This window comes from Thunnus thynnus, chromosome 1 (genome assembly GCF_963924715.1).
Source record: "Thunnus thynnus chromosome 1, fThuThy2.1, whole genome shotgun sequence".
Lineage (NCBI taxonomy): Eukaryota > Metazoa > Chordata > Actinopteri > Scombriformes > Scombridae > Thunnus > Thunnus thynnus.
In genome coordinates, this window is record NC_089517.1 from 31447559 (window position 1) to 31464886 (window position 17328).

A 17328-nucleotide genomic window follows, 5' to 3' on the forward strand; every position below is an offset into this window, starting at 1 on the left:
TGCCTAAACCTAACCAGACCTCAACCTTAGCATTGTCACACCATAAAACAGCAAGACAAGAATATTTTGAAGCGGCTCGCAAGAGTTTCGCAAATCTAGGGGTACCATCTAAACACGACGGTAAACATGGATGTAAACTATCACCGTTTAAAATATTTCAAAAAATTGGCTCTGTGGTCTCTGAGAGACACTGAATGTAAACATAACTTTTATTTGTTTACAAGAAAATTCCAGGGGCAGCTTTAAGTTGTGGAAGATAACGACACTTGGGCAAAGGAAATAAAAAAAAGAGCTAAAATAATATTTAGCTAAATTTAAAATAAATATAATGTATAAAACAACAATCAAAATAATAATAATAATAATAATGATAAGCACCCTCTCAGTAACTTCATGGTCCTCTGGAGGTTTCTGAACCTCCATTCAGGGACATTAGTGTTAGTTCAGCCGCTTACAGCCAGGAAATGAACCATGAATTTGGAAAGAAAGGAGTTCAAAAATCTGAATGGGAAGCATAACTTGATATGATGAGGGTTATTAAGTGCGAGAATGTATTTTCCATCCAGCTGTACCCATGAGATACAATATTCCACAATTTACACAATGTGAATGCACGCGCTGGTTTTCAGACTCAGAAGGACTAAAGACATGACTTTCAATGAGAGTGTGTGCTTTACTGCTTCTATGCGTGTGAGTGTGGCAGTAATCACATCAGTTGAGTGAATTGATATGACATAAGGTCACCCTAGGAGTTTGATTACATCACCTTTGGATTGCACATCATATGGACATTTATAACTATCAGGAGGGATGTCACCTACTGTGAACAGGAAACAATGACGAAAAGATTTAGTCATGAAGCATACATTTGCCACAACATCTGTCAGGACTAGATGATTTAAATGGATGCAGGGTGAAAAATCCACCAGGAAGGGATTATGGGGCCAGAGGAAAGGTTTGCATATGAGTCGGGAATATGAAAAGGACTAAAAGGGAAATTCTGCTTTAAAACTGAATAAAGCTGTTCCGGTGATGTCAATATCTATAAAAATACAGTCTCTCCAAGCTCAAATTAGAGCAGAAGACTTGAATTGACTGACATGTTTTGGAGTTGGTCCACTGTTAATCATTTACTGTCTCTGTGGGCTCATAGTCACAATTACACCTGATTGAGTTTATGTGATTTTTATTTTATTGAAGCTTCAAGCTGTGGAGAAAGCAGAAAATGTCCACATGCCCTAATAAGATCATCACGATGGCTGCCATATTGTCCAAGGAGTTGTTCAGTTATTCACTGTCTCATCGTCATTACAGAGTTCAGCTTAAAGCAAGGCTATGTAACGTTTGAAAGAAGAAATAACATAATCTTTCTTTATGAAAAGTTGAATTCATGAGCAATAAAACACACTCCTGCTCACTTCAACACACTCAAAGGTTTTGCCACAGCTTTACTTGGTCTGGAATAGTAGCTTATGGTTGCTCATGTTAGCTAATGCCAGTAACTAAAGGTAAATATAACTGTATAACGGACATTACTGGGTCAGTTTACTGACTCTGACTCATTCTTCTCCTCTAGTGCAGGATTAATGGATTGCGGGAATATTGCACTCGAAATAAGATTAAAAACTCTGTATACTGTGAAATACAGAAAGATTTATCTGGCAGTGATAGGCTTAATCAGCATTGTGTGAACTCATTTGGAAAGGGCTTGAAGGACGTTCATTTATATGTAAAAGTTCCACAATGCAGGTTTAAATGTTGCTTTGATTGAACATTTTCTTCACCTTTATAAATTGACACAATTGACATTGCCTAACAACACAACTTGTTTATTTTTTTTATTTTTCAGCAATATAATGAAGCTCATGAATACAATGCATTCCAACAGTTTCAAATTTAGGTTGTCTAATTGTCCTTAAATACACCATCAAGGTCATAGGTCACAGTTTTTCTACTGTATGTTCTGGTGAGTTAGCTGACTTGAACATACCCAACCTCAATAAAATCCACATCTGTTAGGAAAAAAATATTTAATATTTCCATTTATTTTGAATTCTCATATTTGTGAAATTGCTCCCTTTTTAAAAGCAAAGACATTCATATACAATTGAGATAATACATGCCACGAGCAGGTATCAACATGATCAATATACTGTACATACAAATACAACACAACAATGTCTAAAACAAAAAATGTTACTTGTTAGAATTAAAAACACATTACGTCTTCTAAAAGGTGTCATTATATATGTGAAGGCTGCTGAATAAATGCTAAGAATGATTATGTTATAGGGCATGGTGTCACATTTTTCAAATAATGGATATTGCATTTTTAAATTAAAATGTTATAAAGAACAAATGAAAAGAAATTTCTTACATCTTTAGTCTGGGTGCTGTTGTTCACCCTGAAACTGTAATATCACTATGTGTTTTATGGCTGAAAAGAAGACAAATAGTAAGATTCATATTTCCACCGATTCACTTTTTTAATTGTTTCCCAACTCCACTTCAAAAAGGAAGATACAGTGCATACAATAATGGGAGAATGCAAAAAAAAAAGATTTATCTATGTACGTGATAAATAGCTGGCCAAAATATAATGTGGTTGTCAGAAAAATACTTTATTGTATAAATCTTCTCTGCATTAGTGTGGGATACAGTTGTAATTATAACAATCTTTCATTATGTACAGTACCAGTCAAAAGTTTGGACACACTTCCTCATTAAAGTGAATGGAAAGGTGTGGTTCTGTATGTACCACACATTAGTAGGTCAACTTCAGAAAACTGAACATTGTTTTAAAGTATGTATTTAAACTAAGCTGTAGTGTCTGTGAACCATCAAGCCCCCACATGTTTATTGTAACAGTAGCTGAAAAGAGAACAAAACCTACATTTTTTCACCTCTTGGGGACTGAAAAAAAGGAATAAATCAGCAAACACGCCACACAAAGCAAGGCCACTATAATGGCCTCATACTGAATATAAGACATTAGCACATTCTGCATCAAAACTAGCACAGTACACCACAGCAAACCACGAGCAGGGTGGCAACATATATGCTCCATAACTTTGCAAACTTTTGAAAATCCAACCATTTCTAGTCAACATTAACATTTGTAGCCTCTGGGCACAATACAGTTCCACAACATCAACACGAGTTGCATACAACCAGGATGATACAGTTTTACAGACTACATCGGAAATAATCACAAAGGCAATGCAAGAATGTAGAATAATGTTTTATAAGGAGAAAGCTGCCGCACAGCCCTCCTCACAGCCTCCGCCATACAGTTATCTGTGCTTCTCCCTCCAGATACACGTAGACTATCTGGAATATGTGAGAAGCAGCTACTAATGCTGCCAGTCTCTCCCTTTAGCTGTTAGCATCACCAGGTAATTAATTCATAACCACTGTTTGTTGACAGAGGACATGGAAAACTATAAAAATTGACATAGCTTGCAAAAATACACAACAGAACTGAAAATAAATACTTTGGAAGCAGGGAGAAGTGTGGAGAAGTTTCCACATTACTCCACCTCCCTGTGTTTCACTCACTGAGCAGCAGAGGGATAATAACCCACTCCCACAGTCTGTCAATCAGTCCTACAGCACATCGGACTGGATGGTGTGCCAGCGAGCCGTCTCTACTTGCCCCCGACTGCACATTTCCTTCCAGTGTCCCTGTCCCGCCTCCGAAACATCACTGCCAATCAATACGCGTCCCAGAACGCTGCTCTTAGTGTAGAGACGGCCCTGTAGAAACATGGAGATAACTGCATTAAAAGTCACAGAAATATGGAATTTGTCTGGAAGGGTTTGTATCATCATGTCAGTACTTAGTCTGCCTACTCTGGTCTGATCTACATCCACCAATTTCCATTTACAGACTCCTTGAACTTGGTCAACACATGGTAAACAGTAGATGTGAGGATGTTCACTGGACTGTCTATTATACCTGGTGAGTGGACTATCAGCTGTTTAGTTACCATTATCTCAGCATATCAAAATAAAACAGAATATACTGTTTTATAAGGTTGGGATTTTGCCAAATACAGTAGAACTTCCTACCTGCATGACAATAAATTCGAGGACCAGTGGCAGCTGAGTGATGTCACCAGAGGGCAGGTCAAACAGGAATGGAGCATTCCAGACGGGGTTTGGACCACTGGCTCCTTTGGTCTCCTTGGTACCAATCACTTTTCCACCCTGACGCAAGTTGATGACAACATAGTGGTCTGTGAGAAGAAAAAAAATTACATCGGCATTTACATACTAATTTTTTTCTCTACTTATGTAAAAACAGTATAAACAGTCTCTTTCTACAAGGGTCAACTAATAAAAAGAAAAAAAAAGGCTTCAGACTGCTCTGAGCATTCAGTTTCCAATGGTTTTTTCTACTTTCAGCCTGAGCTGACATCAGCTTGTGACAGATTTCTTTATATGGTCATCTGCTGCATGCACAGTGCGCAGCTTCACTCCACTTACATAATGGTGTTTTTCCACTGTTTTGGGGGTAGTCATGCCGTGCCATGACTCAAGACAAGCTGGCAGGCTGTGAGTGTTTTTCCATTACACAGCAGATAAGTAAAATGAGTAGTTTACCTGTTGGAGGTGTGCTGGTCGTCTGCACCTCTTCATCAAACATCATCATCACTGTGGCTGTTTCTGCTTGTAATATTCCCCCCTGCATCATTTCTAACTGATCCACTGAACAAGAGATCCAAATATCTTCATATGTTGTTGTGTGGACCAGTTTTTAACACCGCTAACGAAGCTCTGCTAATTTAGTGAGGAACACATTTAATTTCCTGTAAATTCTTCACAGTAAAAGTCTCTCCTTATTTCATCATTTAAAGGCTTTTATTAGGAAGCAGTGAAGCAAGAAATGCTGGGTTTTCATCAGCGGTGACTTAACATGACTGATACAGATGCCCCTTAGCAGGTTTCTCGAAAGCTGGCCAATCATAATAGAGTGGGCTCATCGGGAGGGCGGCCTTAAATAGACAGGAGCTAAGACTGCCTGTTAGAGACAGAGGGGCTGCATAAAGGGCCAGTATAAGATAAATAAGGAGTTTTTTGAATTATGAATCATACAAAACTACTCTGGTGGAGTCCCAGAATTAAAATATAGAGCTGGAAATGAGCATAATAGGTCCTCTTTAATTAAATGATCTGAGTACCTCTTCCACAACTGGTGTCAAATCCGCATTATCACTCGCAAAATATGATTTCCCTCATACATAAAACCAGTATAGCATGCTAAATGGATTTACTAAAACTAAAAAAAAGCAATGTCTGAATCTTGAAACTCATAGGGAACACAAAACTGATCACCCAGCCTCAAACAGTCAGTTTAAGTGTGGGAAACAAAAACACAGTTGTTTTCTTCTTACAGCAAATCCTGCTTCCTCCTCTCCTAACCACCATCAACAAAGCAGAGCTTTAAATCAGATGCAGTGAGATATGATACAGACTGGAGGGGAAATGACACCGGGCTGATCAGTTCCTAATCTGATTATACTACAAGCCATTCAGGGATCTAGTCAGTCTGACTATGGCTGGGGGAACAAAGAAGAGTACAGATAGAGGCTGTAAACCTTATGAGCTAGCGTGTTCATGTGCATTGCTGCTTATAGTGTAAATATACTAACGATATACGATAACCATGGTGCAAAGTCATATCCACCCCACTCTAGGGACGGCACAGTTGGTTGGTCCACCACTTTGACCGACTGAAATAACTCAAAAACTATTTGATGGATTGCCGTGAAATTTTGTGCAGACATTCAATGTTCCCCGGAGGATTAATCCTAAACTAACACCTTTACAATTCTTGCTTTCTGCAGTATCTGTGCATGGCAGTTACCATATGGTTAGGGTTAGAGAAAGATTGTGATCATGAATAATAAAAAGGCAAAAGGTCTGTGATGGGACAGAAACTCTGGACATGCATTTGGCTCGCTACATAAAGGGCACATATTTTCCTGCATTGGCATTGAACCTTGGCATTGGATGTAAATTTTACTAGGTGTGGAATCATCCAATGTGTAATTGTAATTGTAATTCCTTGGGGTTACTAGCTGCTCTTGAGCACAAAGGCGGAAGTAGCATGACATTTGTAATACTGAATGGTGGGGTCAGAAAGTGGCTGTGGTTTGCATACCATCTGGAGGGTAAGATTGCAGTTATGGTATGAGGAGTTTTTGGGAACTCTGTATTGCTGATAGGGGAGAAAGATGTTGTGGAGGGAAATGACAAGAAACTAATTTTATTGTTTGGGTATGAGGAGATGTTGGTTATACCTGGAGCTCCTGGGATCCGTGTGAGCTTGGCCAGATTCTCAGCCTTTCGGACCATCACCTTGATGCGCTGGGCCAGTGTCTGGTACTGCAGCAGGATGAACAGTTGGCCCAAAGCCCGTGGCACACAAACTGAACTCTTCCTGTGACCCAGCGTTTCCTGAGAACTCACACTCTGAGGGGGGGGGGGGGGTGAACAGAGGGATTAAAGAAACAGAGAGAATGATGAAGAAGGGAGGAAAACTGTCTTCTTTCACTCAGCAGATGTTCCCTTCATCCTTTTGGAGGCTAAAATGAAATGCCAAGTACCAAGGAAAGAAAACAAGAAAGAAAATACATCAGATTCAAAGCTGTAAAGCACTTCAAACCCATGCTCATAAATCTGTTTCTTTATTTCTGGCAGTGAAGTTGACCAAGCACTTATACTGCCTGCACCAGTTCCCCCTCAAAGGGATTTGCCGGGACTCGCTGCCAGTCAAAGTACAGAAACAGGTTTATTTTAATTAGTTTATCTTCATTTGAGGGACATTTGAAAAAAATAAGCAGTTTTTTTTTCACATGGCATCTTGGATTGACCTGCCTGACAAGGTCAGCTGGGATAAATCTGTAGCACATTTTCATTCACTCAAAGCTAATTTTTATTATTAGTCATCATATTATGTAGCTGCCAGTGTTAAAGAATCCTTGGCAATTTGACCATCCATCCCAAAATAATACAAATGTTCATGCGCTGAGGCACTTCAGATAAAAGTAATAGCTAATGTGAATGTATGATGGTAATTTACATCTGATTTCATGTCAGATCTCATTAGCTTGCATTGTTTGGGGTCCAGTGAGACTGCTGACAACTGGCTGAGTGTTAGCCCGCAAGCGACTTGCTGAGGCCAGGCAGCAGAATGTGAAGGCAATTTCATCCAACAAGTGAGTTTCGGTTCACTGGCTCTGTCTGTCACCAGCACTTGGCCTCAGAGACCGTCACTCACACTTAAACTGCCTTTTAAAAGGAGTTACGTTGAGCCTGAAAACAGATTATCAAACAAACCTCAAAGCTATGGCCAGATGTTGTTTTTTTTTTTGTGGATGCAAGAACAAGGTATATTTCATATATTTGATTTTGAAATGAAAGGGAATAGGATGACGGAGGAAACTGCATTAACCAGATGTTGATTATGTCAGTATATTAGCATTATCCAGTACTAATACTAGATGGCTTGTTTATAGTTTTGGTCTCATTGGGGAGGAGGTACACGTTGAGCTCATTAATCCCATGAAGGCTATACTTTCACATATGCCTGAATCTTTCAAGAGAGGCAGCCCCTATACTTAAATGTAACTTCCTGAATCTTATTTTTGCAATGAGACTGTAGAAGTCTGTTATTTGGTAACTCTGTTCACTCTAAATATCTTGGGTTACATAACAAACCGATGATGCGAGTCATCCAGCGATCTTTCTGATCCAAAGCATAGAAGCTTCACAAGAGAGGCGGAAAACATAGTGTAACACTGAGTGACCATCTTCCTGTGGTTTTACTTCATTTAACCTTTATTTATGCAGGAATGATGAACACTCACACAAGCTGCTTATGCAGTCTTTGTCTATCAGCCAGTGAGTAGCTTAGTGTGGTACAATGTCACTCACTCAACTCCCCCTAACATTTCATTCACAAAATTAGTAATATTCAGGTGACTGCCACCTGCTGACAATCTACAGAAATAAAGAGTTTGGGTGCCACAGGTGGCTAAGCTAAAATATAAACAAGAATATTGTTTTAATCAGAATTGTTGCAATAATGCCGCTAGCCACTTTCCAATTTGGTGGCACTGAGCTTACTGTTGCTAAACAGCACTATAAGTTAGCAAGAAAGCAATGCGCCATCTTTACTTTGCACCAGTATGAATTTTTTCCCATCGAACGAGTTGGTAAGAAGACCGCTGAAGTAAACTAGTGACTTGTCAAAAAATTCAAACATCCAGCAAGCCCCAGTTATTTTTCTCAGGAGTTCATGGAGACCAAAGCAGAGGCAAAAAAACAACTCCAATGGGATGCTCACGCTGCTCTCAGCCTGTTGAATAAGTAAGTAGGCAACTCTTTGCAGTTTAGTCACAGCAGCATGATAATCCAATGGTGTATCAGGCTTGTTTGTTTGGGAGAATTTCTTCCTGCTGGTGAGGGAACTAGCTGTTATGTGACATGGTTGTTATTAATGCCAAACCTCTGCAGCCTTGTGCAACTTTCAGTTTGTTTCACTGTGCCAGCCCAACAAATTAAAACAATGCTTGTTTTTATAAACTGGGGGCATCTGCTCTCAGCCCACAAGCTCAAACAAGCCAACTGATCACTACAGCTCTGCACGAAATTGTGGGGAGCCGAAGTAAATGAGTGAGTCATGATGGATGGTGTACATCTAGTGGGCCAAAAGAGACCCAGAAAATTATCTCAATTATAGCTCAAGGACTACCCAAAAAACACACTACACTTCAGAAACAGATCATAAACATGTTTTTTATAACCAAAATATGATGATATCTTAGTTTTACTTAATATGTTGACCACTTATTCTCAGTTCTGTCATCAGTTAAGGATGTATTCTTAATGTTATTCTCTTTCTTATTTGTCTGCTCGTGGCCATTTACCAGGCATGATGTGAGACTGTGAATATGAAACTGAAACTAAGGCAAAGAACAGGAATGTTCAAAAAAAAGAACCTAATGCTGATCAGCCTGAAAATCAATAGCAGCCCTGTCGTGATCAGGCTCATCTTGTTCTAAAATTCACGATCTACAAATTGCTGCCACGTCATGCTCCCAATTCCCATGAAATGTCAGAACAAGTAATGTAATACAGATGAATAATCATCAGCACACTGGCTGATCCCATTACACTGATTACAAAACCTGGTGTTTTTCTATAAATCTGGGAAGTGTCTCCATTAAAAGCTGGAGTCACGACTCCACAGCTTTCTTACTCACCCACTCTTTAAAGCATTATTTGGATTAGTGAGCACCCCTCCCCGTTTACAGCTTCCTCACAGTTACACACATTCACACCCACCAGCTGCTAATATCAGGGAAGGAGAGGGTGATGATGTATGTGTCATGGACGTGAAGGGAGGGACGTAGGTAAGTACACCTGACTCTGAGACAATCAGTTGATTTCCATACAACTGTATTATGAAGAAATGATACTGACTCTTTTGCAAAAATTGTGACTGACTGAGTAATGTCCACGGAAACACCAAGACCCCCTTTCTTCAAAACCCTGTCATTAATGCCCTCTGGCAGTGTTTCAACAGAGCCGCAGAGGGCATGGTGTGGGCGTGCTGCCAATTTTCTGCACTATGCTTGTTTGCTCTGCAGTCTCTAACAACAATGTCACCATGACTAACAACAGTGGAAAACTGGCTAATGGGAGAACTGATTAGACACTACATTCCTTTGTGGATAAAACATGATATGGACTATTCGTAGGGCTACATGTGTAGTTGCCCTATCTGCTAAATCAACTGAAAAGGCAGACTTTGTTAAAAAGGTTTTTAAAAGAAATTAGATAATACGCTAAGCTCAGGCAGGGCAGTCCCAAAAAGGAGCTCAAATCCCTACCACCCACCCACAGAAACACACAGACACACATACAGTAAAAGATACAGTGCACGAGTTCCTTGGGCGGACACAGCCCCCTGGACACTCAAGGACCTGACCTAACCCGTACCAGGTTCCAAACTTTCTACTTTACATTGTTTCCTGTTTAGGTCAGGCTTAAATTGTCATGTGGCGAAGGTCTGTGCAAAATTTTGATTGGATCTGACAGCACCTAAAAGGACACGAGAGAGTCAGTCTGATAACATGAAAAACACATGCTGCATCTTTAGCCAGCCAATAAAAAGGCACCAAATTACTCTACTGACTTGAATGCATCTTATCATGTTAGAGCTTGTCAGATGCTCACGTTATATCTCAATTGTTTAATCCAGACAAAAACCAAAGTGTTAAAACATCACATTGACTGGACTATTTCTTGGCCAGGTGAAGTGACAACCTGGAGTCCTGTCATTACCATGAAGTTGTCAGGTAACCAGCGGAGTCTCCAGGAAGTCACTGTGCCCTGAAGGTGGTATTGATCTTATTATCTAAATGTCAGCAAGAAAGTGGATAAGCATATTTTCCCAAAATGTAGAACTCTTCCTTTAAAGAGTACTGCATTTTCACCAAAGGGGGCTGGCAATTTTTTCCACAAGTTCGTCAGCTCCTTGTGCTCTTTGTCTGCACTGCAGCTCTGAATTCAAGTCCTAAATAAAAGCTACCAGTTAATATTCAACTTGTATTTAATCAATTAGGATTTCCAAATTAGGTTGGTGTAGAGCTGAATGAGGCAATAATTACTCTGTGTGGGCTTAAAACAAATTGTAGGCAGCTCATCAGCACTTTTACTAGACTCTGCAGACACTTACTGCATTGTTAGGGCTATTTGGGCTCAGGTCCAGTTGCTGAGAGCCAGGTCCTACTTGAGTTTGGAAGACCTCTAATCTGCAGTCTGCAGTTTGACTCATGTTTTCCACTGCACATTTGTGTGTTTCCTTACTCAGTGCACTCGTTCCTCTTGAAAGCTTAATTGCAATGCATAAATCAAATGAATGAAGCGATCAAATCAACATATACCTTTTTCAGCTTGCTTTTAGTCGGGCTGAGCTGCCTGGTGTAGGTAGTGGTGGTGTCAGGCTCCCAATCCATCTGCTCACAGGGCACCTCCACTACCCCCAGTGCAGCCTCTCTGAGGCCTGAGAAGTCCCTGCTATAGACAGCCAATTTCAAAGTGCAGGTGCGCAGCTCTTCTATAGAGCCCACTTGCAGAACAAAGCTTTGACTGTGGAGCTCTGGGCTGAGGCTGCGGCGTCGAGAGGCTATCTGCTGAGGAGAAGGGCAGAGTGGAGGAAGACTGGCCCGGACAAACACCCCGCTACGCCTTCGACTGGCCCCTGAGAGCCCCAGGATGTTGACCACCAGAGTGCCACATGCAGAGGAGAAGAGCAGGGAGAAGTGCAAGAGAGGAGCTGGCTTGGAAGGGATGGACAGAGAGTTAGAGCCATACTGTGATAGAGAGGGCTCCCCCTGCTGGATGGCAGCTTTGGCGGCACCAGCGGTCAGTCGACTGCTCTCGCTGTACAGGAAACTTTCACCGCTCACAGTGCTGCGCCGGCCCATCGCCCGACGAGATTTAGACACCAGGCTCAGCTTACTGATGGAGGGCAAAGATGCTCTGCCATGACTTGGACGTTTATTTGGTGTGCAGGGAACAGCTGAGGTGCTGAGGCGCCGCATCGGGAAAGAGGACCTAGGAGACTGCACCAATTCAGCTGATCTTGTAGGGCTGGGGTCAAAGGGCAAAGCAGTGAAGTCATCTTCAGAGGGAGTAGAACTGCTTTTAGAGGAAGGGAACTCCAACACATCCCCATCCAACTCCTCATACTGCTGCTTCACTAGCTGGGTACATGGAGATGGAGTCAGTGTCACAGTCACCTGTTCAGCAGAATGAGGAGATAAGAAAACTGCCTCCTTGTCCTCCGATGAAACACTCTTCCTTCTGCGACAGCAAAGGATGCAACCAACAACCAGACAGTAGCAGAGCACAGCCAGACCCACAGCCAGCAGGATCTGCAGGTGAACTAGACAGAGAGAAAAAAAAGTCACAAACTAATATTGCGTTAGTGGGATTAATGAGGAGCATGAGGAACTGGGGTGGTGTGCATCTGTGAGTGAGCAAGTAAAGGGAGACAAAAAAAAAAAAGACAGAGCGATACAAGAGTTAAAAACAGTAAGATTTTTCCAAACTGACAAATAAAATCTGTTTTTTGCTTTTAGTGACCCAAAGGAAAAACTCTCAAAGATGCCAAATTAATAATGAAAGATTGTAGGACATCTGACTCTAAGCAGTTATCTTGTTGTGTCTGCACTCTGTGCCCTTGATGAGATTAAAGAGGAAATGTCTCAGGGTTATAATCATAAATGGTATTGTCACGGCTTTGATCCAAAGCAGGAGCAGTTCACAGAGAAATGCACTGGTGTCAGTTTTCCTGGCAATCCAATTGCAAGTGTGTGTGTGTATTCATCATTTGAGCATTTTGCTGATTAAACATTCATGGTCAGCATTATGATTTTCAACATTTAAACTCTAATGTTGTCATTATTCCCCTTTAATTGTCCATTAGAAGATGGATAAAACATTTTGTAAGTAATGTATGTGGGTTATATTGACTGGAATATTCAAATCCAAGATGTGATGATATATGATATATCTGCACCATTACATCAAGTGAAAAATCATTCATTCCCTTTGCATCATTTTATTCCCTGTAATTAATCTTAGCACACTGTATGTAATATCTTTTAAAAAAACAGCAGATGTTGAATAACAATTCAATAGTTAAATGGGTTTGAACACTTGGAGCTGCCAGAGTAACTGAGATTGAAGAGGTTAACACTGAATCCTCCTGGTGCCAATTTACCGACAGATAACGAGGGTGTATTGGGATGACTCATGCATCAGAGCCAGTGGTGGACAGTGGTGTGAAACAAGGTTGGCAAGCTTTAAGCTGCAGTCATTGGACATCTCCAGGTAAACAACCACCAACTGGAACAAAAATCACTTCATTTGAAAAGCTTTATGTTTGTTTTTACACGGCCATATTCTCATATCAGATCCATCAGTTATTAGGGGTGAATGTTGTGATTTTGTAATTTTTTTTAACTGATAAATTAGCCTAAAATAGGAGGATGCATTAAGTTTAAATGCATCACATCCATGATAAGAAAAAATGTGTTTAATCAGAGGCTAAACATTGAAAAAATAAAATCTCATCTGATTATCTGAAGGGGACCCACACATAAATCCTCACATCACAAGAGACCTATCACTGTGTAAAAGCAAAACAACTGAGTGAGATGGATCCTTATAAAACCAGATCACTATCAAAGTGTTAACTGCCAGTGCAGATCCATTTCAGCCTGGGCAGAGAGCCTGTCCAGGAGCAGGCAGCTTCTCAAACTGCCTCCATTAAGAGATGAAAGTACTGAGGGGCTGACTGCTGCAGTGATGTTAGAAAATGATTGCTGTGAAACATGACTCAGACTGGCAAGCTAGTGGACATTATGATTATAGACCAAATGAAGTAACCTGAGCTGTGCAAATTCAGCTTTTAATTAAGATTTTTCAGTCATGTAGAGCAGGAGATGTGTGCATTAGTTTAGTTGCAGCAGTCTGCAGTTGACTTCATTAAACTAAGCAACAGTGATGGTATGAAATAACTTGACAGAAAGTCAACCTCCTCCCCTCCAGCTCAGTTTGACAAGCACACAAAAAAAACTAGCAGCATTATGACTTTTTTTATTTAATCTGTACTATATTTTGATATTTCCATGTTTTCCTTCTGTCGGAAAAAAATATAGGTTACAGCTACAAATAAACACAAAACCGCGAGATTAGAGAGTAAACAAAAGCTGTATGGCACAAGCACAAGAACATTTAATGCTTCTTACCTCCCAGCGTGTACTGCGACATGTTCCCATACACTCTGATGTGTGTGTTGAGTCAGTGAGAGCGCTGTTTGTGAGAGAGCTCCATCGCCAGTGAGTGCGCAGAGACCTGAAGCCTCCCAGCCAACAGCTACATGATCGGTTGACTGAGCTTTTATTTCAATCGCACTGACGGTGCGTTGGAGGCAGAAAAGGTCCACTGCCTTCTTAGAAACACAGCAGTCGTCTCGGTTTGCCAGTGCTGCAGTTCACTGCCATCTTATTAATTATCTGTAAGTGTTACTATGCCTTGAGAACAAATTAAAGATGCCAAAAACAGACTGAACAAACACTAAACACGACTTAACTGTGACATGTACAATGTACAAAAACATAAAACAATAAAGCCATATATAATGATATAAATATAGCAAGAAATAAGCTAATGAGTGCTTACTGTACTTAAGCACAATTTTAAGATACTTGGGTATTTCCATTTTCTGCTACTTTATGCTTTACAGTACTATACAGTACAATTCAGAAAGAAATACTGTAATATTTACTCTAACACATTTATCTGACAGCTCTAGTTACTATTCATATTCATGTTAAGATTTTACAAAATATATGATATTTAAAATGATAAGTGTATCAAACACAATGCATTGTTAGTTTATAGTGTTAGTTTCACCAGTGGTTCCACCTCTATGAAGTTCAGAAGTTAGGGGAGAAATTAAAGTCCCCTGGACTCTAAAATATGTTTTTCTTCTTGTTCCTTCAGTTGGATGTTTGAGCTTCACTGTGCAGAATGATGTATGTGCAGAGTTTGACACTGGAAGGAATTTTCACATTCATCTGAAAGTGTAAAGTTTCTCTGTGCTCACCTTATATCTGAGTTTGTTGTGTGCCTACGAGCATGATTTGTGGCATAAGAGACATCTTGTATCCAGCAGTTAAACTTATGAAATTAACAATATTTGCATATTCAATGGGGGGGAAGACGTTTAACAAAGCAACTGTGGGAAAAAAAAAGCTAAACATATCAGACACAATTTATTATTCCACATGGTGCATGTCTGGAGGAGAGACATTAATGCTGTTTAAAAACTACTTTCAGATTTATCAAAGCTTTATTGTTTTTTATAAAACCAAAAACTCAAAACCCACCATATTTAGACGTATCAAATCTGGACACATAGACACTAAAGACTGTTTAAATTACAGATCCAGATTTGTAAAGGTGTTATTCAGTTTGTGAAAACAGAAAAAGGCAATTCCACTGCTCTTATCTGTAACCACACCACTGTAGACCACATAAGATGAGATCCAGATTAAAGACCACTATGTCTGTACTTAGATTTGTCAAACCTGGACTACATTAAGATGTAGACTGTAAAATCAGTTTAAAACACATTTTGAAACCTTCATTCTTATTTGTGACAGAACAGAAAAAAATATCAGCAAGAGCTGTCTGCTGAATGCTCACCAAAAACAATACACTGGTCATGGTAATGGCATATATCGAAGAGAAGATGAACGCACACTAAACTCCAATGATAACCGATATTTCGACCACAAAGCAACTTGCCTTAATAAAGACCAAGACCAATAATATAGAATAGAAGCTTTTTAGCTTTTTCCCATTCAGACCAGTGCAGGACTACATCAGGCCAGTCAGGCAGGTAAATACATGTAAGAGAGGGCTGCGATGCGTCGACTAGCTGAGACACAACAGACAATGTGTGGAGTGTGTAGCCTACTGGGCAGGTATACAGTACAGACTATGAGGGTCATGGGGTTATGAGAGGCATATAGCAGGTACTATACTATCAGGTGATTGGCACAGACAGGAACACAATGAGGACAACCAGTGGGCAAGAGAGGAATAGCAGCTTCTGAAATGATAACAGATGGATGCTTAATCAAATGTTGAAACGGAATGATAAACAGTTTATCGCATAAAGATATAATGAAGGCCAAGCACACTAATGGCTGAAAAATGAAACCGCTGACAGTGGCAACATTACAGACATCGTCTGTAGTAAGTAACATGACCAATGCAGTCGCTGAGAAAACAACACTATTTATTTATTAACATTTAATTTATTTTAATTTAATATTTAATTCAATATATTTAATTGTCTAATTATACGTTTTGTTTTATCTAATAGTACTTGACTTAATTATTAAATTTAATTTTAATATTATCAAATTCTATTCAATTTAATTAGATTTAACTACTTAAAAAACAAGGAAATGGAGTCATTATTTGAGTGCTTGTATTTTCATCAGAGTGCAGGTCAAACACACATTACTGTCAGGTCAACAGAAAGAGAGGATTAGTCATTGCATTTGCTTGTTTCATTCATTCAACAATCTGCTTTTTGTTCAAAAACCGATTTGAGCCAATGGTTTGTCACAGGACACTGCAGGAGGGCCCTCCTCTGTGAAGAGCCTGTCAACAATTCACTGTTTCTCATGTTTGTTCAGTTTTATTCATTCTGCATTCATTTGTTCTGTATGAGCGTTCCCGTATGATTACTGAGACCTTGCAGCAGAATGACATCACTCTACTTCCGCATATGAATTTAAACAAATCATCTGAGCAATGCTGTCATCCTGTTACTATTGTATGCTTTGCTCAAAGGCAGCATCATATCATAATGTTTGTGTGTGTTGCACTTCACCTGATAATCTGTAGTCCACTTTAGACTCACATACATAACTCTCCGCAAAACTACATTCTCTTTAAGTTCAGTTCTGGTTTTAAAAGATGAATTGGACACATCTCAGCTTACCACATATCAGGTAATTGAGGAACAATGCAGATTTTATTGTGTGTGCAGACTTACTTTATAAACCCATTGGCAAATGTGTTTCTGTGTGCCCCTTGATGTCCATACAGCCATGGCCTTAGGATACACTACACACTTCTGAATCTCCATGACTTTCTTTAGTTAAAGCTAAACCGAATCCCTCTCAGCTTTGGAAAATCTCCCTCACAAAGATCTGCTTCTACACCAGCTGAACATACACCCAGAAAAACCCTCTAGATGAGCATTTCCTCCATCAACTCAATTAGCATTGCTTCCTTCCAAAGCTCTATTACTCACTGACAGATTAAAGTGGTTCCCTGGACTGATTCTTCTATCGAGGAGTTGAGCAGAGCATGAGAAGGTTCAGGTGTCTCACTGGCCTGATTATGTTCAGGTTGGAGATGAACATTGTATAAATGAATGTGACAAATGAAAGGTTCATGTACATGTGAATGGTAAGAAAATGAGCCATTTTTGAGGTTGATGTATGAGTGCACATTAAGTGTGTGCGTTCATAAGTGTCTTCTTATTTCTGCTGCTTTGTTGTGTACATTCCTGACTCCAATTATGGGCTGTTTGTGATCCACTCAAGCTTTGGCTGCTTGAGGCTAATGCTGTGAGCACCAAGAAATATTTAGTCCCAGCGTTTAACATTTTTGATTCCATAGAGAATGTACATCCATATGAAATGCTTAATTTTAAAT

At 39.8% G+C, this 17328-nt stretch overlaps 1 protein-coding gene across 1 annotated transcript; it reads right to left on the reverse strand.

Annotated features, from left to right (window-relative positions):
• Positions 1–1813: 1813 nt before the first annotated feature.
• LOC137186585 (synaptotagmin-5) lies at positions 1814–14023 on the reverse strand. The gene is made up of 5 exons (XM_067595628.1): positions 13833–14023; positions 10959–11962; positions 6306–6477; positions 4072–4238; positions 1814–3756 (listed from the first exon to the last, which is right to left on the reverse strand). Exons 1-5 carry the CDS (start codon positions 13852–13854, stop codon positions 3607–3609), a joined length of 1515 nt encoding a protein of 504 aa, XP_067451729.1. The 5' UTR covers positions 13855–14023; the 3' UTR covers positions 1814–3606.
• Positions 14024–17328: the final 3305 nt, after the last annotated feature.

What these genes read in the sequence shown, in the direction of transcription:
- LOC137186585 (XM_067595628.1), bottom strand. Translation starts at nt 13,854, where the DNA reads ATGTCGCAGTACACGCTGGGAG. An exon ending in CTAAAAGCAAGCTGAAAAAG is followed by an intron (nt 6,478 to 10,958) that starts GTATATGTTGAT and finishes CCCCCCCCTCAG; the next exon opens with AGTGTGAGTTCTCAGGAAAC. An exon ending in TCGAATTTATTGTCATGCAG is followed by an intron (nt 3,757 to 4,071) that starts GTAGGAAGTTCT and finishes ATGTTTCTACAG; the next exon opens with GGCCGTCTCTACACTAAGAG.